The 25,068-nt window shown below is 39.7% G+C and overlaps 1 protein-coding gene across 1 annotated transcript; it reads right to left on the bottom strand.

Moving 5' to 3' along the window:
* Positions 1–3,347: 3,347 nt before the first annotated feature.
* LOC101961074 (glycine N-acyltransferase-like protein Keg1) lies at positions 3,348–24,818 on the bottom strand. Its single transcript, XM_005331561.4, has 6 exons — positions 24,577–24,818; positions 17,644–17,754; positions 14,294–14,401; positions 12,341–12,467; positions 10,352–10,523; positions 3,348–7,976 (listed from the first exon to the last, which is right to left on the bottom strand). Exons 2-6 carry the CDS (start codon positions 17,719–17,721, stop codon positions 7,574–7,576), a joined length of 888 nt encoding a protein of 295 aa, XP_005331618.1. The 5' UTR covers positions 17,722–17,754; positions 24,577–24,818; the 3' UTR covers positions 3,348–7,573.
* Positions 24,819–25,068: the final 250 nt, after the last annotated feature.

The raw sequence follows: 25,068 nt of genomic DNA, 5'->3' as shown, positions 1-25,068 counted from the left end.
GGGGGGGGGGGTGCTGGCTATAGTAGGAGCCACCTGCCAACCCTCTTATCCATGGAGGCTTTGAACTGGTCTACACTGAGGAGGGTCCTGAGACCATCAGTCAGTGCACTTTTCTCAGTATGGCAAGTGTCCAAGCCACTGTAATGTATCCTCCAAATGCCTCTGAGCATGGAAGAGGCAACCAGGTCTGTAGAATCAGCACTGGGGCAGGGAACTGCGGGCACCACACTTTAGTTCAGTGCCAGGCCACGGTGCTCTCAGCTCCAGCCCCACTGTGAACCTCCCCACAGCTGGCCTTGCTCCCTATTGCAAAGTTCCAACTATCAATTTTAGATGAAGTACGCTTCCATTTCCATCCACCTGGCAGATTGTCAGAGGCTGCCTCCCACACCCCAGAGTTCTCAGCAGATTGGTATCACTGTCACGCTTTTGGGCCCAGTTGACTCTCAGGGTGGGCACCTGCTGACCCAGTGAAGTAGAGTGGCTGTTAGTCTTGGAGACATAAAAAAAAAGTGCAGGAGTTTTTGATCTTCCATTCTTCAAGCCAGGACAATGAAACCCTTCTTAAGATGACTTCCTTCACTTCAGTGTCTGAATCCACAGAGGAACACAGGGAACATCTTTTCCTGCACTGCCTTGCTATTTGGAATCCTGATAATGGAGTGTGCCTTCCTATCAACCTGTAGAAAGGAAGCCTCCCTTTCCCCACTCTGTTGCCAAGAGTTTAGTGCTAGTGAGCTCTATTTCTCTTATTATTCTAAAAAAAAAAACCACACTATTTCTGAGTTTTACCTGGTCATTGACTCTCTGGTCAAGTTGCCCTCTAGTGCTTTCCTGGGCCCCATCCTACTTACTCATGCAGCCACCAACCTGTTATTTTGGTTCAATCTTTGGAAGGAACCAGTAAATGCTGAGTGCTCTTGTCCACCAACTTTTCTCTCCCCAACCTTGCAAATCTTAAATCTTGAAACCATCTCAGTAACTTTGATCTTGGCATCTTCATCTTTGAAGGGGAAGAGAGAGATTCGATAAGTTTAGAGGTAATTGATCTTGTATTGCCAGTTTCAAACACCTGTAAATGATTAACATGTCTGTGTGCACTGTCCGTAGAGCGGAGATCTGACTCAACGGGTAGCTACAGAATGCTCAGCTGTATGCCCTCCAAAATTAGTAATTTTTAAGTCAGTTGAGAGCAAGTGAAGCTAGAGGATATATTTGTTTTCCCTCGGCTATGTGATTGTTCTCTTATTTGGAAAGAGCCCATCCTCCTGCGAAAATTTGTGTTAGGGTTGGAGTGAAAAATATTCCTATTTGTGCAGACCTCCCAGCATTCAAAGTCCATGCCTTTTCTTTTTCCAACCAATCCAAAGGATGGCAGATGACTGTGACCACTCACTAACCCTTACCAAATCTATTCCCAGAATGCAGGAAATTAACAAGAGGTCCTTGACTTACCAGGGATCGTGGAGGGAAAGTGCTGGGCCTATCACAAATACACCCTCACTACCTAATGAGAGGTAGTGAAATTCTGGTATCAAGCTGGCCTTTGTGTGGTATTTACCCAAGTCAACAATGATCAAGTGCAGACATTATACAAAAATACAAGATGTGACCTTCCTTAACCAGGGAGAAGTAAAACTACTGGCTTAGTTCAAGGACAGATTCTATTTTTTTTTTCTTTTAGATATCATTTAATGGGAAACAAATAATTTTACATAAGATTGATGATGATTGCACAATTATACTTTACGTGAGCTTCTTGACCACTGATAGCCTCCTGTGAATTACCTATCATACCTTTGCCCGTTTTGCCGTACCTTATGTTATGTACCTTATGACATTAGTTTTTAATGTTCAGTTTCTATTGTGGCATAATCCACATTACAAATATTGCCCTTGTAAAGTATAAAATTTGGTGGTTTGAGTTTGTCACCTGTGGCCACTGACGTCTCTGATTGGTTAGCTCATCGATCAACTGCATGGCTTCCTTAAATGCCTAGGACCACCGTCTCCCAGCCTTTGCTGAGGGGTTTTGTTTGTTTTAGATCCTGCCAAGGCATAAGGAAGTGGTTTAAGTGAAGCCTTAACCTTTACTTCCCGTGTGAAGCTTGGAGTCTCAAGGTCAGCCAGAGGAGAGAGCTGAGAGTATTCTTTGCTCTTTCCTGAGCATGTCCACAATGCTAGGGAGTGTATGAAAACATGGAGCTTTCTAGAGTCCTAGAAATAGTCAGAGCTTAAAAAGCCCCCTTTGAACTATCCCATTTTTCCTTTTAATTGTTTTGTACACTTCTGGTTTGCTCCAAAGGCTATGTTACTTCAGGCAGTTATGTTATCTATGCGCCTATCTGGCTGAGCTGAGACATCAATTGCCTCTTGATTGTGGACTGGAACTCAGTCGGAGTCCTGGGTGTGACTCCAGTTTGCAGACTACAGATCTTGGGACTTTTCAGCCTCTATAATCATGTGAACCAATTCCTCATAATCCATCTATGTATTGATGTCATCTACTTCTGCCTCTTACTGATTTTGTTTCTTTGGAAAACCTTGACTAATCCAATAGGTGATCAGGAAATAATTATGACTCATTTAAAAAACAGAAAAGAAAAGGGGTTGAGGAGAAATATATTTGCTGTTAAGATATATATTAGGTCAGGCACAGTGGTGCATGCCTGTATTCCTGGCAATTCAGGAGATTGAGGCAGGAGGTTCCTAAGTTCAAGCCAATCTGGACAATTTAGTGAGATCCTGTCTCAAAATAAAAAGAGTTGGGGATGTAGCTCAGTGGTACAGCATCCTTGAGTTCAATCCCCAGTACCCTCACCCGTCAACAGAGATATATTTCAGGAATATAAATCTCAGGGAAAAAAAAGTTCAGAAAAGAGTATATTTTGCTCCATTTTAAAAAATGGAAGGATAAGCCAAAAATGAATAAATATGCTAATCATGGGCTTGGGGTGTGAAAGAATATAGAAAATAGAAATGAAGGCTAGACATCTTTGAATGTGCCTATCTTGTGTATTTGACTTTGAACTCATGTAAGTAGTTTTCTTAAATACAATATAAGCAAATTAAAAATCGATCCTTTAATATCAAAATGAAATGTTTTTTTAAGTTGGTAGCTGAAACAAATGGAAATAAATTATTGCAATTGACTTTACAGTAATTTAGTGTATGTTCCTACTGTGTATGGATTTGAGGGAAACCGTATGTGGGGCCCAAATTGCTTGGTGGCCACATGGTCTACCTAGCCCAGACCCAGACTTTGACTTGGAGAAGTGATTCTTAAAGTTTGGTTCTCCAAACAACCTCTTTAACAGTACTGGGGAATTTTTAGGCTCCACCTAAGATTGCTCTAAAAATTGAATTTATTAATCTAGAACCAGTGAACATTTTACAATTCAATGCATGTAGGTAAATTTCATCGGTGGCTGCTAAAACAAAAAGGTGAATAGCTGACAAGGAAATTCATAATGATTGGAAAAGTATGACAACAGCTGGACCAAACATAGAAGTCTGAACATGCTCAAAAGAATTTATGCGGCTCACTGATGTGATGCAGTAGGAAGTCACAGTTATGAAATATTCTTCCTAAAAAATTAAATCTGAATGCAAACTTTTACACCTAGAATGTAAAAAATCTAAGCAACATCTATGATGCATAAAAACAGGTTAAACAAATATAGAAGGTTTGTCTAGAAGACAAGCAACATGATACCTTCAACAAATAAACTGAACGGTGATAAAAACAAAAGAGTAAGTTAGAACACTTATTCAAATTTTGGTTCAAACGAGTCAATTATAAAGAGACATGGGTGGGGAAATTAAACACTGACTGGACAGTCTATAATATTAAAGAGTAATTACTCCTTTTAACTGTGTTAATTATATTGGGTATACTTTTTAAAGTCATCTTTTAAAGATACTAATGAAGTATCGACAGGCAAAATGATGTGCTACCTAGGATTCATTTCAATATAATAATTTGTGGTGTTTGTTAGGTGGTGGGAGGTTGGGGGAGTGAGGATAAGGAATGCTGTCTCCTAGAATTTATAATTCTTTTCTAGATATTCAATATTTGAAGGACCTGTTTATATTTGGAGAGTCTCTGCCTTACCATGCCAAGGTGGTTTCCCATATTGAAGTAGTTGAAAATATTGGCTACAGGCCCTCCTAACACCATTTGCAGTTAGGGTATAGGAACAAGACATAGACTACCTCAAACATAGATAAGCACATTCTGGTCTTTAGCTAAGCAGACTGGTGGCAGTGGGGGCAGGAGCTGTGGTTCTAGTAGCAGTACCTGATAGTACCCATCAGAGATGTTGGGGTGTGGCCTCTGGTGTCTGAGCACAGAAGTGGTCAAGGAGTTCAAGTGGACACCTGCAGCTGGGTCATCACTCTGGCTAAGCAAATTTAGGCTATGTCCTCTGGGAGACCCTGGCTCCTCTGGATATTTTATCTGCAAGTCATTTCTTTCTCATCCCTTAAAAAGAACTTCCACGGATTCCCATCAGACGTCTACCTAACCCCCAGCATCTGTCCCTTGCCTCCGCCATCCCCTTCAATTAATATAAGTGAAATTTATTTACTTTATGTACTTAGGAAAGCCAGTCCCCCCTCCACCCTTGTATCCACACCTGCCACAACCATCCCCACTTGTCTTTTCAGTCTCACGTCTCCCTTTTTCCATAATCACCCCTTGTTCATGCTGCCTCTTGAGCTTCAACCAGAATCGTGAACCAAAATGATCTCTTCTCTTTATAATCTAGTTTATAGTATTGTATTATCAGCAACACAAAACAGACTAATACAGAAAATTGGTTCAGAGGAGTGAAGTCCTTACCATAACTCTTCAAGAACATGAAGGCAGCTTTGGAATTGGATAATAGAAGTTGGAAGAATTTGGAGTAGTAGGCTAGAAAAGGCTCGTAAGGCTGGATGCAGAATATTACAGGCAATTCTATGGAGAAGTCAGAAGATGAGGAGACGAAGGAACTTGTCTCAGATGGAAATGAGGATCAATTGGTAGTTAGAAAGTAGGTCATCCCAGTTACACCATTACAAAGAACACAGCTGCATCATTTCCATGCTCTAGAGCTTCATGGAAGGCCACATTTAAAGGATATGACCTAAGATATGTGTGAAAGAAATGTCTGAATGGCAAAGCCTTCAGGCTGTGGCATGGGTATATTTGCTATTAATGGCATTTACAGAGAGACTTGAGAGTGAATACAGAGCAGAAAGATTCAGAAACTTCGCAGCCTGGTAAAGATGCACATAAGAGGATGGCGTGGCCATGCATCAGCCTCCTAAGGAGATCAACAGGAATGCTGAGAATCAGGACCATCTGGAAAAGCCCTTGAGGGTATCTTAGAAATCTTTAAGGCTGCCCGTTCCATCAGACACCCAGAGGCCTTCTTGGACAAAGCTGTTCAGGAATTGAGTCCAGGCCACTTTCCATGGACTTGGGATTTGTTTCTCAGCTCACAGTCATGGTTCAAGTGGGCCCAGGTACAGCTCATGCCTGAAGTCCACCTTGGCAGCCACGGGATGCTGGTTTTGCAGGTATGCAGAAGGCAAGAGCTGTGGGGTCGCGGCAGCTTTCACTGAAATTTCAAAGGAAAGTCTGGAAGGTCAGAAAGAGGTTTGACAAAGGACAGTGGTGGCTTCAGACTGGCGATGCCTAGAGGAGCCATGGTGGTGGAGTTGCAGTGGAGATTCTCGAAAGAATTCCCAGCTCCCACCATTATTGGAATCTTGATTTATTTTTATTTGCTTATTAGACTTTTAAGAATTATTTGTCTTTTAGGATGGTGCTGTTTATGACCAGAGAATCAAAATCTTTATAAGGAAAACAAAATCTATAAATACAATTCGGAACATTTAAAATTACTTAATGAAAACTAAATTTATAAGTGAATCTACACACAACCTACAGGTTCTTAAAAGAAATTGTTAAAAGTTTCAGATTTGGGAATAGAATAAGAAAGCCTCTATCAAAATGAACTTTTGAAAATGAATTTAAAGGAGTAGAAAGCATCCTTGTATTTTTATCCTCCTCTGGCAGCTTTAGCCTGGGGGAGAAAGTAGATAATTCTGTCATTCACAGCAAACTGAGTGCAGACTTTGAAGAAATTCTTAAATAATTGCTTGGAGCCACAGGACCAATAGCCTCAGGCTTTAAGTTTTGGACTGGAGGAACTAATGGCCTACTCCCTGCTACAGGAGGCTTCCAATGCCTATATTTGCAGTGTTTTCAGATCACTTTATTTGACTGTTAACTGACGGATAATGCAAAGCCAACATTCCCTACTGAGATTAAAGATATGGTTTCTGTAGGCTGGGGGTGATGGGATCTCTCTCTCTCTAGTATTGTAAATTCTGTTGCTCCACATCAGGAGTCTCTCCTCTCTTTACACCCATATCACAAAGCCCTTCTTCTCTCAAGGACTCCAGGACAGTTCTGGGGTGGGTTTTAGCTGGTGTTCAAGTGTGGAGGAATTGGGCTGTGATGACTCAAGTCCCAACTTGGTGAGGGTCTCTCTCTTTTCTCCTTTCAGTGGGTGTTATTTCTCTAGCACTGTTGGGCAGTCTTCTAGGGAGACTCAGAGATGACTTTCCTGGTGGCCTCCTTTATTCACCAGATTCCTACATGGCCCTCACTTGTACTGCACAGGGTTCAGGTATCTCAAAGCAGTGTGCTGCTACCAGGTGGAACCCGGTCTCAATCCTATACAAAGCCTCCCACAGGCTTGTGCCTGATAATAAATATCCCTCTCCCTGGTCTGAGTCTTCTCACTTTCTCCTCTCCCTACATCCATATCCCCTCACGAACCATGTAGATTAAGCTTCCACAACCAAAGAATCAAATAATCTTTCTGTTTTTAGAATCTCTTGATTATGACAGGATCATGGAGGGTGGGGGATTAAGGAAGCTCAGCCTCTAGAAGCAATGCCAGATTACCCTTCCCGGGGTATGAATTGCAAAAGATAACTCATGGCAAAAGATATTAAGACTCGTTGCAAAAATATTCTGAGTGTCTTCTTACTTATTCTCATTATTGCTTTGTGTATATCGTGCCTGTGTGTAATATATTTCATGTGTAATGTATTTGTGTAGATTGTGCATGTCTGTAATATATTTCAAGGCCTAGGAAGCCTGGAAAAAAAATGATTTTTCAAAAGACCTGTTCAGGAAACAGGCTATTCTCCAGCCAATAAAAGAAAAGCTATAGGAAGCCAGAGGGGGAAATCATAGAACCCACTTCCTGGCGAATGCACAACGGTCCATGAGTTAGGAGAGCAACATAGAAACACCTGCAGGGACCCTGAGAATGTGGGAGCTGAGCTAGCCTGGGAGTAGGGTACTGGTTCAATTTCATGCTGAGGAAGCAAAGCAAAGTTCATTAGGCATTTGAGGGCAGGGACCCCGGTTCTGCTGTTCACCACTCATCCCCATTTCCTCGAACTCACAGGCTACTCCATTACAATGTATTCCTTCCCCCCGTTTACCCATCCTCTTCTCCAGCCACATGCAAAGTCACTGAATACTGACTTATGTCCAGGGCCACTTTCACAGAGGCACATAGTTCCACTGGTTCCAGTCAAAGGGCATGGGGATATTACCCAGCCTGAGGGTCACTCGTTGTGTGATGTGGTTGGCCTTATCCACATGAGCATACATGGGGAAGCCAAGTTTTCCCAGAGTCTGGATCTGGCATCGGGCGATGTGATAAAGGAGACTTTGGCCTCGGTACTCAGGCACAGTAGCTCCTATTCGCAGCTCTCCAGTCTGGTCCATCATGGTCCAGCTCACAGGGGTCCCCTCAGGCCCCAGCAGACAGAAGCTGGGGAAGGTCCGGATACAGCGCTCAATGAATCTCTGACTTCTTTCATTGCCACCAAAATGCCAGAATTTGTTCACCAAGGCAGCATGGGTAATATCCAGGGATGAGTGTTTAAACAGCTCTTGGTTGCTATTGGGAACAAGGGAAAAGACCAATCCTTATTATCACACACATTGTGAAATATTTCATTTTCCCCCAAACTGTCCTGAGAGGCAAACAGAAGCCTATCTAAAGTCATAGCCAGACTGCTGGTTCCTATCAACACTGCTTGTGTGGCCTGGCTTGATAAATGAATCTCTCACTTTCTCCTTTTCCTCCTCTGTTGACTAGAGATGATAAACACACCTCCTTAGGAAATCACCGTTAGGCTTCAATGAGCCAATGTTTATTGGTGTTTAGATCCAGCACCAGGCAGATAGAAATTATTTCCAATGTTTCATTTGGTTTTGTCTATAACCCTGCAAGGTAGTTAGCTCAGGTGTGATTATCCCCATTTGACATAGAGAAGTTGCATAGAAAATTTGCTAGCAAGCAGGAAAGTCCCTGTTTAGAACTGTGGAACCTTAGAATGTTGGTGTCTGAGGACCCGGGCCATTGTGTTGAACGAATGAGAAAGTGTAGTCCAGAGAAGGACACCATGTGACAGAACATGTAAGTCTGAAGATTTCTACAGTGTGTAAAGGGGCCAGGGGAACATGCTGGAAAGAGCCCTGGATGAGGGACTAGAAGATCTATTCTCAAGCTCCAGTTATGTCCTTCACGGTCCACATGGTGAGCAACCACTCCATCATCAGCACCTGCTTTCCATGGAGAAAATGAAAGTTATGCCTCTTTCCTGTCTGTCTCAAAGGGTCACGAGGAGCCTTTGAGACTTTAGACATGGAGGTGCTTCCTAGGTTATAATGTCCTTTACTACGTGAATAAAACTTTTCCTGACACAAGAGCTCAGAAGGCCATAGAGGGCTGAGCATCTCGAGATCAAATCTCCACTCAAAACTTTTAATTCTATTCTCAATTACATGAAAAATTCAGTGGGAAAGAATAGATAATTTGTTCAAATGATTCTTATTGGAACCCATTTGTTTCATGATGTGAATTCATTAAACACACTAAGCACCCACCATGTGCCAGGTGACTACATGAGCTGTTGAGAATCTATCAGTGAACAACAGAGGGAGGATCCCTGCTCCTATAGGATTTGCAATATTGTTGGGGTAGGATTTAAACAGCAAATAAGTAAACTAGCCAATATTAGATAATCATAAGCACAACGAAGAAAACAAAACTGGGTCACGTGTGCAGAATAACTGGGAAGTGACTTGACTAACGGGGATGGGGAGAGCGGTGAATAGTCTTGGATAATGAAAGAAATCCTGGGTGCAAATACTGGGTGGGTGAGAGACATTTTAGACAGAAGAGCTAATTCAAAGGGCCTGAGCTTGTGATGATCAAGTAGGAAGAGTTCAATAAAAATTACAGGAGATCATTATTATGAATTAAGTTTTGCACTGGGCTCCACAGATCAGATTAAAAACCAAAAATATGATCGCTAGTACTAAAGTTCCAGGTCACTAAACCTAGAACAAATTGTTATCTGCTTTCTTGAAATCTTCTCTGTCTAGAAAACCAAGCTCTTCAGTCTACCCCCTTGGAACACTTACTCTGTTTTGTGGAACAAGAGGTTGCTCGATTCCAGAACCACAAATAAAGGTCAGTTAATATCTTTAAACTAAATGTGTTGCAATTTTGTTTTTTGACTTAGAGGAAGGCCAGGGTTGATGGAGGAAATAAACAAGAGGCGATCTCTGAAAGGAAATGGATAGTGGCTCTTACAGGGCTGAGAAAGAGTTCAGAAGTATTTCAAGGTGAGATGGAAAGTATTGGGAATCTTTTAAGCAGGAGAGGCACGTGGTTTTATTTAAATTTTAAAAAAGATCACTTAGGCTACTTTGCAGAAAACAGATCCCAAGGGGGTCAGAACAAAAGCTGGGAGAGAAGTTGGAAAGGATAGCAGGTGAAATGGTAGTCCCTCAAAAAGGTACCTTCCCCTGGCACCTGTTCATGTGATCTTGTTTAGAAAAGTCATCTTTGAAGATATAAGGATCCTTAAGTTGAGAATCTCAATATGAAATCGCCCTGATTATTCTGTGGATTATCAATCCAATGGCAAGTGTCCTTAGACAAAAGAGGAGAAGACACACAGAGGAGAATGCCAAGCGACAGTGATTGTTTCGTGACCACAGCGATGCAGCATCTAGACAGAGGCATCAGAAGTTGGTGGAGGAAAGGAAGGACTCTCTTCTGTGGACCTGAGAGGGGGAATGGCCCTGCTCACACCTTGATTTGGGACTTCTGGATTTCATAGCCACGAGAGAATGAAATTCTGTTGTTTGAAGCCCCCTTCCAGTTTGTGTTAATATTTTTGACAGTCCTGGAACCCTAACACAGGAGACAACTTCAGTGGTGACAACTGAATGGTGCAGCTTGGCTCCTCTCAGACTTACAGGGACTTGGGTTTGTCACCATCGGGAGATGCGTTCTTTCCATCCAGCATCGAAGGAGCCAGTTTCTTTGCTGTGTCATGTACCATGTAGAGAAAGCATTGTGTATGCTTGACTTGGCCCGAATGAATGGCTACAAGGTTTTTTATCACCTTATCCAGGCTGGCCTGTAAGCCTAGATGGGGGAAAGCAAGGCATCATATGAGATTTCATCCTCCATTAACGTTTGGGAAAAACTGCCCAAAGGAGTCGGAAGGTATGTGGACAGAAGTAACAAATCACCTGTTCAGTCATGATATAGGCGTTAGATGAAAACAGTTACATCACTCCCATATATTTTAAAATTTAAAATTAGCATAATATCACAGGTCTTGAATACATCACGGGACAATAAAGGTGACCAAAGGAGATGAGGTGTAGGGATATTAACTAAAATTTACTGGTCAATTTCTAGGCACAGTGCAATCAATTGTTGCTATAATGGTCCCAGATTATTCCTACCTAACTAACTAATCTAATTTTCTCTCTGAAATGACTTCGGACATAGCCAGTTAATACGGCTTGGCCAATGGAATGAGAGCAAATGTGATTTAGTAAGAAGCTTTACAATGTTGTCTTTTGGCCCCTCAGTACCTGTAAGGGTTAATTTGAATTGTCAAATTGATTAAGAGATGCCAAGGATGAAGAGGATTATGGGTGTGTGGATGAGGGTGTGTCCAGGAATGACTGGCATGTGGGATACCCAACTGAAATGGAGACCCTCTCTAAGTGTGGGCAGCACCAACCAATAGGATGTCTTGGATGGAATAAAAGTTGGAAAAACAAGGAAGCAGAAGCAGATGCAAGCTCCCTTCTTCTTCAACGGGTTCTTGATTACTGCTGGGATTCTCTGAGGATGTCGGACTCTCACTTTTTCACTCTGGCAAAGTGGATTCTCCAGAAACCTTTGGTCTCAGACTAAGATCCCTCTTTTCTGGAGCTTCAGCCTCTTGGACTGTGCAGCCACTGATTCTTCCCATTATGGACTATCCAGCTTCTGGGCATGAAGCCAACTTAATAAGTCTGCTTTTTATACTTCTTGTTGATTCGGTTCCCCTAGAAAACCCTGACTAATACAGTACCCTTTTAACTTTACATGTTGCCCAGCCTATTTCTATCACTGTAGTAAAAACAAAACAAACAAACAACAACAACAAAAAACAGTGCAAACAAAGCTAGTGTCACAGGCAGGCTTGGGACCATGACTAACCTGGTCCTACCAGCTCATGGATGACCGTCCAGCTGACTACGGTCACACAGTGACTCTAGGTGAGACTAACGAACAACCTAGTTGAACCTAGCCCAAAGTGCTAACTCCCACAATTGTGAGCTAATAAATGATGGCGGCCTTAAATTGCTACTTTGAGAAGGTCTGAAAAATCTAACTGCTAAGCATTTCCCAGTCAAGGTCTCATTTAACCCTCAAGGACTCTATTTTTCAGTTTTATTTTATACTCAATAAATATTTTGTGTTAATATTTTATGCATAAGGAAACTGACTCACAGAGAGGTTGTTACTTACCTTACATCATTCAGCTAATAACAGCACCAGCAAGGTTGCAGTCTTGATAATCTCACTCCAGAGAGCATATTCTTACTTACCAAGATACTCCTTTGTGAATTTGACAGTGTGAAAAAACAGACACGGAACAGAAAGAAGTTTTGCTCCCATCCCCATGTTCTTTAATAGGTCCTGGACACTCCGGAGAGTAAATCATGAGTCCTTAGCTCCTAGGAAAATGTATTACTCAAAATTTCCTTTTTAAACCTTATATACTGCATCAACACGTTTCACTAAGGAGGGAGTGGCTTCAGGAATGGACAGAAGAATGAGTGTCTGGATCCTAGAGGAAAGATATTGTGGTGTGCAAGGTGCTTATTCAAAATAGAAAGTGACCCCACAAGTGTATTCAGGCAGGAGATTCCAGCAGCCAGCACAATGCCAGTTCTTACTTTGAATCTGCAAGTGTTGCTTCCAGTTGATGACTTCCGGTGAGCTAAGGAATTCCTGACAGTTCTTGGGATCCTTGGAATAGATCTGGTAAGTATTAGTGTAGTGATCCAGGTCATCTGTCATTTCCTGTTGGGGTTAAGAAAAGAAGAATCAGCCAAAATGTTTGTAGTTGATGATTGTCAGTACTCCCTTATATTATGATATTTTAAAATATAAAAATTAGCATTTTATGGTTTTTTTTTGCCTTTACTTATAAATTTTTTTGGATCAAGTCAAGGACTCCCTTATTCAGTTAAAAATGAAAAATATCCTAACTCTACTGTTGCTTTGAAATTTAAAAGTAATCCAATCAAAAATATTTTTCTATACCTCCATAAAACTCATGTAGAAGAGCTAAAATAACAGCCGAGAAGAAAGAAAAATCTCTAGTTGAAAGAATAAGTTTTGCTTTGGACTATGTACATATCCTTATTATAATTCATACAGGTAACAGGATAGATTAGCCATCTATAAATGATGAAACCAAATAAAAAGATATTGAACTCAATAGGCCTTCTTTAAAAAAAGAAAAGACATTGTTAAACAAACTCCAAGTCCATCAAGCAAATGAACGACTGCATTCATAAACATAGATATTCAAACATGTCTAGCAAATTTATTGAAACCAGGATAGGATTACTTGAATATGAAGGAACAGAAAAAAGAAAAAAAATTACTTCAACCAGTGTAGCCTCATTTATAAGTCCTTTTAATCTTCCAATATCAAGAAATATTAAATAAAAATACACTTACTATTCAGCTATAACACCATGGATCACACTAGCGATTTTCCTGCCTTCCCTTAAAAGTTTTTAAAAATGTGTGTTCAACACTGTGTTTTAGTAAAAATTTCACTAGGAAGCAACTCTGACTCTCTCCCTGTAACATCTACCACAGGTAGTACTTTTTCTTTTGTTTCACTGACTTCACTGTGGACACTTGGTTACAAGGCAGTCCTGCATCTCAGTAGGAAGAGCCTTTCAGTGAGAGTTTGTGATTTAGTATGAATGAGTTGGTATGACTCCAGGACCGGTGGTTTTCAAAGACAAGAAATATTTTTTCATCTTAGGCTCACAGTTGAAAATGAAATCACGATCTGATTTATTACAATATAGAAATCTAGCCTAGGAAATGCTCTCTCTCTCTCTCTTTTTTAATCATACAATGTATTTTAATAAAAAGCTTTACTTCTCAAATCATCAGTAGCAGCAGCTTCTCCAACTGATTAAATTTACTACATCTTTTTGAAAATTTATTTTTTAAAGTTTTAATTTGTTAGATATGACAGCAGCAGAATGTATTGCAATTCATATTACACATTCAGAGCACAACTTTCATATCTCTGGTTGTACACAAAGTAGAGTCACATCATTTGTGTCTTCATACATGTACTTAGGATAATGATGTCCATCTCATTCCACGTCTTTTCTACCCCATGCCCATTCTCTTCGTCTCCCTCCCCTTTGCCCTATCTAGAGTTCATCTAGTCTTCCCATGCCCTTTTATCCTCCCCACCCCATTATGAATCAGCATCCTTAAATCAGAGAAAACATTTGGCATTCCGTTCTTTGGGATTGGCTAACTTAGCATTACCATCCATTTACTTGCAAATGCCATGATTTTATTCTCTTTGGGGGACTGGCTTGTAAACAAAATAAAATAATGAAGAAGGATGAAAGTGAATCACAGACTTTCTCCCTGTGCTACTACTGAGTTTTGTTTATTACCTCTGCCCATTTCACACCAGGGTGAATTCATTTAGGAGCTTCTGTTCTCCAGCGTGTGAGCTTCTTGAGTTGGCACCACTGTAGTTCCTTTCAGTTTCCCTGGGGTCTACCCTATTGCCAGGCTCCTGATACACATATGGCAGACATGAACACAGAGCCATATGCATTTCTCACTGGGCAACTTACCTGCTCCTCAGGACGAATAACCAGAGTATTAAAATCAGGCCATTTGTCCACCAGGGCCTTAAGCTTGAATGGGTTCCCCTGGTTTATGTGGAAGACAGTTCCATAGACCTACACATTTCAACAAAATAGGAGTATCAGCACGTTACACAGAGATAGTGAAGAGCATGTGTTTGACCAGAAGGAGGCTTGCTTCTCCTATGAAATCATGAATTTTCTTAATATTGGAAGGTACCTAACATATGCCTCTGTCAAATGGCTCTTTGGTTCTGCTTGTTTGCTGGAATAAAAATATCTTTAAAAGATATCCATATAGTAAAATACGACCAATACATATGTGATCACTGTAACTCCACACCATGTACAACCACAAAAATGTTAGGTTTTACTCTATGTATGTATGGTATGTCAAAATATCTATCTACAAAATACTATGTGTCAAAATACATGCTCACAAAATACATTAGTGAGACAAGGACTCACTATTTCCCTGGATCAAGGAAATTTTGATCCAATTTCCACAAGGATCCTTCCTGTGGCCCTTTTATGATCAATTCTGTTACTTCTCTACTCCTCACCTACTCCTCACCCACTGGCGACCATTAACCTATGCTCCATTTCTGCAATTTTTTCACTTCAAGAATTTTATATAAGTGGAATCAGTACAAACTTTTGGAACTGACTTTTCCCATAAGCTTTTGGGATTGGCTTAATTCATCTAGAGAATTATGCAAGTATCAACAGTGGGGGATTTCTATTTATTGCTCTGTATTTGTGCAGAGTCTGGATGTATCATAGTTTGTTTAATCCTCCACCTCCTGGAGAACATCTGGGTTGTTTCCAGTTTTTGCTATTTCAAATCAAGCTCTTATAGACATTCATGTATTTATGTTTGTGTGAATATTAACTTGCATTTCTCTGGGGCAAAGGCTCGGGAGTGTAATTGCTGGCTGCAGAATAGTTACGTGTTTAGTTTTTAAAGAAACTTGCAAACCCTTTTTCTGGTACGGCTGTACCATTTCAAATTTCCATTAGCAACAAATTAGTGATCCATTTTCTCTGAATTCTTGGCCAGAATTTGGGATTTGGACTCCTGTTTTGCTCAAATGAGAGTTGAAGTGGGCTAAGGGGAGTTGAAATGGACTGTGTGAATTCTATTTCTAGCCCCAGCTGGGCAAGTGATTCAAGTTCTCGCTGCCTTAAACCCATCCTGTTCAACACAGGGAGAACAGCAATATCCTTTTCCTGGGAGTGTTTTTAAGTTCATATGAATTAATAAATAAAGCCCAGTGGATGGTATATGGTAATGCCAAGTAAGAGCTTGCTGTTGTTACCACTGCTTCTGTCCCTGGAGTCCCAGTTGGCTCTGGTGCTGGCCTCTTCTGAATAAATTTAGCTCCAATTTTAATTGGAAGAAAGAGATTTTTTTTAATAAGTTACTACTTTCATAATTGACCAAATGTTAGAAAATGTAAAATAAGTAAAAGGTGCATAATCAAACCCTTTTGCAACAAATTTGTTGCATTGTATAATCATTTCTAGGTCTCCCTCTTTTATTTATTTATTTTTATTTTTTCATTTTAATGAAATAAGATGTGACCTATTCCAAGAAAATACATGGTAGTTAGCTTCTCATCTGACACAAATCTCTAAAAATTATTATGTACTTAAGTCAACCTTTTAAAGAAGAATCAGGAAATTTCCAGTGTCGTTGTGAAAGATTCTTTGAAAGTAAACAGTGACATTTGGGGGGTGCGGCAGTGAGTGAACCCAGGGCCCTGTGCAAGCACTCTTCCAACTGAGCTATATCTCCAGCCTAACAGTGAAATTTTTTTGGTGTTGCTTTTTTTGTTTTGTTTTGTTTGTTATTGTTGTTGTTTGTGTTTTGTTACTGGGGATTGAATTCAGGGGCGTTTAACCACTGAGCCACATTCCCAGCCCTTTTTAATATTTTATTTAGAGATAGGGTCTCACTAAGTTGCTTAAGGCCTCACTAACTTGCAAAGGCTGGCTTTGAACTTCCATCTTCCTGCCTCAGCCTCCTCAGCTGCTGTAATTACAGGTGTGCGCTACTGAACCCCAGTAATTTTAGTTAGCAAAGATATATACGTATATATATATATATTGTGTTTAATATATATATAAATGGAAAGACTTTGACAAAATTGCAAAATATTAAATATGAAAAGAATAAATAGAATTTTTAAAACCATATTTCCAACCAATAAATGTTAATTAGAATAATAGCAAACTTCTCTGTCAGAAAACAATTGAAATAATATCATCATAACGCAAGGGTAAAGACCTTTCATTCAAAGGTCTACTAGCACATATATTTAAACCAGATAAACCTTTTGATTAGCTAAGAATGAGAGAAAATTGATAGCTTTTTAAAATTAATAAAATTAAAAACCTTTCCAAAATATGATCTGAAGGTGTATTTTTTATTGACATACCCTCTGTTACTGTAGAATATAGTTTTGAATTTTCTGTTTACCTCACTACATTTTATGACCACAGGGACTTCAAATGATTGAAATTATTCAATATGGCTATATTATATGGGTAACAGTTTTGATCAATAGGCCTATTCTTTTTAAAATTCTAATTTGTTATGTATGACAGCAGAATGCATTACAATTCATAGTACACATATAGAGCACAAATTTTCATATCTCTGGTTGTATACAAAGTAGAGTCACACCATTTGTGTCTTCATACTTGTACTTAGGGTAATCTGTCCATCTCATTCTACTATCTTTTCTACCCCTATACACCCTTCCTTCCTCTTCCACCCCTTTGCCTTATCTATAGTTCATCTAATCCTCCAATGCTCCTCTCCCCCACTATGAATCAGCATTCTTAAATCAGAGAAAACATTTGGCATTTGGTTTTTTGGGGATTGGCTAACTTCACTTAGCATTATATTCTCCAACTCCAGCCATTTACCTGCAAATGCCCTGATTTTATTCTCTTTTAATGCTGAATAGTATTCCATTGTATATATATGCACATTTTCATTAATTATTCATCAACTGAAGGGCATCTAGGTTGGTTTCACCATTTAGCTATTGAGAACTGTGCTGCTGTAAACACTGATGTGGCTGTGTCCCTGTAGTATGCTGAGCAATATATATATTTTTTTATATTGACTTCACCTTAGTGAAACCTGTTTCCTCTTCTTGGATATGAGTGTAATGCGGATCCCTTCAAAGGGGTGATATGAACTTCCTGAGGTACAGCACAAGTGCATTCCTGACACTGCATAGGTGCTCAGTAAAAGCTGTGTTCTTTCCCACCTCTGTCATCGTAAGATGCAGCTCTCTGTTTCCCAGAGAATGTCCCACTCTCACCTTTAAGGACTCAGGGAGGTGCTTCAGCAAGGACTTCTCCAGCAGCTGCAGCATCTGTGGACCCTGCAAGTGGAGCATCTTGGCAGGAATCTTAGCCTCAAGAGACAGCAACTACAACAAGAAAAGTCACAAATGGGAAAATGCTTGTTGTCATCTGTCCGGACTACACAACAGAGCACCACAAACGGGATGGCTTATAAACAACAGGAACTCATTTCTTACACTTCAGGATCCCTGGAAGCCAAAGACAAAGACACAAATGGATTCAGTGTCTGGTGAGTACCTGCTTTCTGGCACCTTCTAGCTGTGTCATGCCATGGCTAAAGGAACAAATTCGCTCTCAGGGGTTTCTCTTAAAAGGACACTAATCCCTTAAAAGAGACACAATTCATGTTCACGAGGGCCTTACCGAAAGGTCCCCAATTCCTAATATTATAAACTTGGAGGCTAGCTTTCAACATATGAATGTGGTGGATACACAGACTTTCAGACCGTGGCCATGCTAAACCAACAGGTTCTAGATCCACACAACTTTACCTGAAACTTAGTAAGTCACAGTAAGATGAATCTTGCCATTTTTAAAATGACTGCCTTGAGAGAAGTGACAGTCACTTTATTTATTTATTTATATTTGTTCTAACTAGTTATACACGACAGCAGATGATTTCAAATCATTGTACACATATGGAGCACAACTTCTCATTTCTCTGGTTGTATACAATGTACAGTCACATCGTTCGTGTGCAATCATATACATACATAGGGTAATGATGTCCTTCTCATTCCACCATATTTCCGACTCCCCTGCCCCTCCCCTTCCCTTATTCCCCTCCACCCAATCCAAAGTCTCTCTATTCTTCCCTTCCCTTGTAGCTCCCAACCCCCAATCTGGATCAGCATCCACATATCAGAGAAAAAATTCGGCCTTTGGTCTTTTGGGATTGGTTTACTTCATTTAGTATGATGTTCTCGAACTCCATCCATTTACCTGGAAATACCATAATTTTATTCTCTTTTAATGCTGAGTGATATTCCATTGTGTCTATGTACCACAGTTTCTTTATCCATTCATCTATTAAGAGCATCTAGGTTGTTTCCAGTTTAGCTATTGTGAATTGAGCTGCTATACACACTGATATGACTGTATCATGGTACAGTCACTTCGGATTCCTAGCTTTGCTGTGAAGCACAGGAGTTTGAAAAAGCACCATGAAGGTTCTGAGGTTCCAATTCTTAGAAGGCCGATGAGACAAGAATATCAAGTTCTGGGCTCCTATCGAACCTAAGACCTTGTTCAGGGCCTTTTATTGGTGTTATTTAACCAAAATCCTCATCAACCCACAAGGAAGGATGAGATTGGCCAAAAGCTAAGGGCTCTCTTCCTGAAATTTTTTTCCTTTTCTCTTTTATATGCTATTGTAAATTTCATCCATTAAAGGTACATTTACTTTAACTAACATTTAAAAAAATATTCAGGTGAATCTTTTGGGATTAAGTTGCTTTTCTCCAATATGTGTTCTTGGCATCTTTGTCAAGGATCAGATGATTGTAGGGTGTGGGTTTGTCTTTGTGCCTTATATTCTGTAGCACTCATCTATGTGTCTGTTTTTATGTCAATATCATGCAGTTTTTGTTACTATAGCTATGTAGTATAATTTGAGGTCAGGTATTGTGAAGCCTTCAGCTTTACTTTCTTAACTTAGAATTGCTTTTGGCTGTTCTGGGTCTTTAATTCTTTCAAATGAATTTTAGGACTGATCTTTTCCCTAGTTCTATGAAGAAGGTCATTGTTACTTTGATGGGGTAAGCAAATATTTTGAGATAGGATTTTGCCAAATTTGTCCAGGTTGCCCTCAACTTGCAATCCTCAATCTTTGGAATCCTTGGCTTCCTTCTCTATATAAGCTGAGAGAAATTCCAATTAATGTTCAATCAAAAATCAGTGCCACCAGTCACCTGGAAAGCACCACAACAGAAAAAACTGGGGGTTGAGTCACCTCTAGCCTTTGCTCTGTCCATGGGCAACACAGCGTAGGAAGACACAGAGAGAATCTTTTATCAGGATAGATGGTTATTATTCATTCTCCTCCTCCCCCACCTCAATCAAGCACTCTGGTGGGGAGGAAATTATTATTTATACCTTTTTCTTTTTTCCTCTTTGTAATTTTTTTCTCTTTTTATCCATTTCCCCTTTTCATGTTTCTACTTTCTTTTATTTCTCGTTCAATTTCAATTTTAAATGTTTTATCTTTTCATTTAATTTCATTCCCCCTTTCTTTACTGTTGTTAGTCTTTTGTTGTTCTTCATCTTATTTTTCAACGCTTTTTTTTAAAGTGCCAGAAACTGAGCTCGAGTTTCACAAATATCGGATGGGTGCTCTGCCACTGAGCGACGCGCCCAGTACCCTTTGCTCCAGTCATGACCTACCCCTGCACACACTTCAACTGAAACGCAGAAAGCCCAAGGGGCCAAATCTTGTCTTCAGTGGGCACAGCTAGGGGAGTTTGACCGCCCCCATAACTGTTTTTGAGGGCAGTCACACCCACAAAACCCTCAAAAAACCTCAGGCAGAAATAACACGACTGTTGTGACCACCATGCCTATAAGGGTCTTCCTCACGGGTCAGTTTCACACCTTGTAGATTGTACATCACTGACCACTTTAGGTGAGTCATGATAAAGAGCAGGAGCTGTGGACCTGCCCTCACCTTCCCACATGGAACACAAGGAATTTCACCAGTATCTAAATAGAGCATAAGAGCTTCAGGCCCTTAACTATATTTGGAATCTCTTTCAAGTAACAGAGTCAATATCAATAGAAAGAACAAAAACAATCAATACATGAATGGCCAGAACATATAAGATCTCTGGGAAACTATTAGAAGATCAAATGTCTGCATCATTGGCATATTTGATAGAGAAAAGCTACAGTCTGAGAGTACTGAAAACCTATCCAACTAAATCATATCAGAACATTTTTTTCAAATCTTGGGAAAGACATAAATATCCAAGTAAAAATGGCATTTGAACCCCAAATAGACATGACTAGAAAAGAAACTCTCCACAGCATGTTATAGTGAAGTTGCCAAAAGTACAGGATACAGAAAAAGATATTAAAATTTGTAAGGGAGAAGCAACAATTCACATTTAAAATCAAAACAATTAGACTAACAGCAAATTACTCAGCAGAAAATCTAAAGATCAGAAGGGAAGGGAATGATGTATTTTGAGTCCTGAAAGAAAATAACCCCAGCCAAAATTGCTATATCATAATTGGAGGAGAAACAATGACCTTGCAAGATAAGCATAAACTAAGGAAATTCAAGAACCCCTGACTAGCATGACAAAAGATACTTGAAGGAAATTCATAAGGAGAGAAAGATTAACACAATCAGAAGAGCACATGAAAAAATAAATTCCACAAGAAGTGTAGACATACAATAAGAAATAGGAAAGAATCCAACTTGCCAATGTAAATCAAACTTTTAAGATGAATAAGAAAGTAAGAAATGAACATGAAAATATACAAAAAGGAAATGCAATAACAATAATATGCAAATAACAATAATAAGTACATACCTTCAATAATAACCCTGAATGTAAATGGTCTTAATCTCTACTTACACAGACTGGCTAAATTAATCTAGAAAATATGGTCCAAACAATGTGCTGCCTATAAGAAACTAACCCCAAATGCAATGACAAACAGACATCATTTTTATGTCATTGTGACCAAATGCCTGAAAAGAAAAATTTAGGGGAGAGAAAGTTTATTTTGGCTCATGGTTTGAAAGACTGAGTTCATAGTACGTTAACTCCACTGCTCTGGGCTCAAGGTGAAGGAGCACATTATGGTGGAAGGACATGGGCGAGGCAAGCTGATCAGGACAGGGCGGCTGGAAACCACAGGGAGAAAGGGGAAGAGACACAGATGAACCCCTCTAGGGCACACCCCTAATGTGTGAGCATGACTCACCTCCTCCAGTCACACCCCAACTGCTTAAAGTTACCACTCAGCCCTTTCAAACTAGGATAAACTGATTAGGTTCCAGCTCCCACAATCCAATCATTTCACCTCCAAACTTTTCTCATTAACACAGGAGCTCTGGGGGGTTGCCTGATATCCAAACCATAACACAAGAGTGCAAGTGAGAGGACTGAAATCAGTATTCCAAGCAAGTGGAATTCAAAGCAAGCAGGGGAGGTTATTATTTCTGACAAAATAGACTTTCAGGCAAAAATCAGAAGAGACAAAGAAGGTACCATGTATTCATTGAGAGAACAATTTATCAAGAAATACAGTGATCATAAATATATATGCACAAACCACTGTATGTGCACACACATATATTCATGTACATCTATATTTGCACGTGTGTATGTATCCAATTTTATAAAACAAATACTATTAGATATGAAGGGAGATAGGCCCCTGCCGCAGTCCGGCTGCAGCAAAATAGCCGGGGGGTGACGAACAACTTGTGTAGATTGATACAGCAGGAGTAGGAGCCGTTTATTATAGGACGGGAGTGATATTTATACATTCCACACAGCTTATCTTAATTAACATAAAATAGATAAAGCAGTCAACCAATAAGGAATCTCCACACTTAATGGCTTGCTGGAGTTACTTCACAAAACACTCCCTCTAGCATTTTGCAAGGCGCCATCCAGACTTGTTTACAGACTCTAACATTTGCCAGGCGCCATCCAGACTTGTTTGCAGACTCTAACAGGCCCCAATACACTAACAGTGTAAAACTTCAATACCCTACTATTACCAATAAATAGCATCAGAACAAAAAGTCAACCAAGAAATATATGAGTTAAATTACATGGTAGATTAGATCACTCAATAGACATCTACAGAACATCCCATCTAACAGCTGCAGATACACATTCTTTTCATCAGTACATGGAGTTTTTGCCCCAAAAGACCATATATTAGGCCACAAAACAAGTTTTATCAAATTGAAAACTATGAAGTAATTTCTTTTATCTGATCACAGTGGAATGAAACTATGAATCTACAGCAAGAATAAATCTCAGAATTTACATAGACACATGGGTATGGATCAAGACACTACTGAATGAACAATGGGTCACTGAGGAAATCAGAAGGGAAACAAAAATTCCTTGAGTCAAACTGCAGGACACAGCAAAAGTAGTACTGTAGCAATGATGGCTACACCAGAGAGAGAGAGAGAGAGAGAGAGAGAGAGAGAGAGAGAGGGGTGGGGGGTCAGGCAGGCAGGAGAGAGGGAGAGAGAAAGACATCTCAAGTAAATAATCTAATTACGCATCTCAAGATCTTAGAAAAACAAGAAATCAGTAGAACCTGAGCCAAAATCTGCAGAAGGAAAGACATAATAATAGAGCATAAATTTAAAAAAATAGTGATTAAAAGAATAACATAAAGAGTCAATGAAACAAAGAGTTGGTTCTTTGAAAGATAAAATTGACAGACTCTTAGCTAAATGCCACAGTCTGGCTGGGCACAAATAACCGGGGAGGTTGAGCCACTTGTAGATTCAAGCAGGAACGAACTTTATTTTCGAACTCACAGGACAGCCACCCACTCGAACTTTCCAGGTACTCCTAGAGAGCTCAACCGGAACTCAAAAATAGCAGGCACCGGAGGCAGCAGGAACAGCCCCTTCTGGCAAAATGCCAGGCACCATCTTGACCTGGCCGTGGCTCTCAACAGCTAAACGAGCTTGAAGAGAGAGTAGAGTCAGATAAATAAAATAATAGATGAAGAGAGAAATAGAAACCACTGAAATCCAAAGGATAATTAGGGAATATTTTGACAAACCATATGCCAATGAATTGTAAAATTTGGAAGAAATGAACAAATTTCTGGACATATAGGACCTACCAAAATTTAACCAAAAGGATACGAAAAACCTAAATTTGTCAACAAGTCATGAGATTGAAACAGTAAAAAAAAAAAAAGTGTCCAAACAATTAAAAATTGAGGTCTGAATGGATTCACTGCTAATTTTACCAGACTTTAAAAGAATTAACACCAATCCTTTTGGGGCTATTAAAAAGAAATTAAAGGAACCCTTCGAAACTCATTCAAACCCAGCATTAAGTTACCAAAATCTGTTCAAGATACAACAAAAAACAGTAGGCCAATGTCCCTGAGGAACAGTGATGCGAAAACTCTCAATAAAATACTTGCAGGTGAATTCAACAACACAATAAAAAGATCATACACCATGATCAAGTTGCTTTCATGCCGGGAATGCAAAGATGTTAGACAAATGCGAATCAATAAACATAACCCTGCAGATAAATAGAAACAAGGATAAAAAGTTGCATAATCATCTCAATACATGTAGAAATGGTCTTTGGTAAAATTCAACACCTCTTTATGATAAAAGCCCTGCATAAATTAAGTATAGAAGGATTAGGTATAGTGAATGCTATAGAAGACAAACCCATAGCCTATATCATACTGAGTGGAAGAAAACAGCATTTCTTCTAAGATCAGAACTGAGACAAAGCTGTCTACTCTCACTACTCTTATTCAATATAGTTCTAGAAATTCTAACCAGAGCAATTAGGCAAGAGAAAGAAAGAAAAGGGATATAAAGAAGAAGGTCACCAAAGTATCCCAGTTTGTTAATTACTTGATTCTATGCATAGAAAATCCTAAAGATTCCATGAAAATAAATAAATAACTTAGAACTGATAAGCAAATTCAGTAAAGTAGCAGGATACAAAAATCAACATTCAAAACTCAGTAGCTTTTCTATGCACCAGTACTGAACTCTCGAGAAAGAAATCAGGAAAGTCATCCCAATCATGGTAGTCACACAAGTGTAAAAGACCTAGAAATAAGCCTAACTTAGGAAGTAAAAGTTGCACAACCCTGAAGTAAGAAACTGGAGAGCAGCAGCTTTTCCTTGTTAGATGAATCCTTACCTGGAAAGCAGAGTCTACACAGCACAATTCTCAGGAACAAACTAGAAGCCCCAGACTTCTCCAGACTGTGACATAAAATCAGCTCCTGCAGGGTGTGTTTTGGTAAAATTTCTACAGAAATCGCTAACCTGAAGATTTTTTTGTGGACTTTGTTTTTCTAAGTTGAAAAAACAAAATGTTGGTTGGTGTGGGATTCAGGAGCATTGGCTCTTCCCGGTAGGTCTTCTGTTCAGGGAGCTGATTATGCAAATTTAGTAGGCTGACTGTATGTCTCTCAGCCTCTCTTTCCAGAACATCAGTTTTCTCTGTTCTGCTTCCCAAAGACCAGCAGGCCAGAGACTGGAAGAAAGATGGGATTGTAAGGTGACACACCTTTTCTCATTCCTCCCTTTTCTTTTACCAGCCACAGAAGCAAGATGGGAACCAGAGGCATTGGGGGAAATTATTTGCATAAAACCAAAGCTCCTTATTTATACATATGTAGAGCAGGAA

This window comes from Ictidomys tridecemlineatus, chromosome 4, assembly GCF_052094955.1.
Source record: "Ictidomys tridecemlineatus isolate mIctTri1 chromosome 4, mIctTri1.hap1, whole genome shotgun sequence".
NCBI lineage: Eukaryota > Metazoa > Chordata > Mammalia > Rodentia > Sciuridae > Ictidomys > Ictidomys tridecemlineatus.
Note: the sequence above shows the minus strand (reverse complement) of the source record. Positions and strands in the feature narration are given on the sequence as shown.

Coding starts and splice junctions, on each gene's coding strand:
- LOC101961074 (XM_005331561.4), bottom strand. CDS start 17,721: ATGCTCCACTTGCAGGGTCCACAGATGCTGCAGCTGCTGGAGAAGTCC. Junction 14,402..17,643: donor ACCTCCCTGAGTCCTTAAAG/GTGAGAGTGGGA, acceptor TGAAATGTGTAG/GTCTATGGAACTGTCTTCCA. Junction 7,977..10,351: donor GGTGACAAACCCAAGTCCCT/GTAAGTCTGAGA, acceptor TGTTCCCAATAG/CAACCAAGAGCTGTTTAAAC.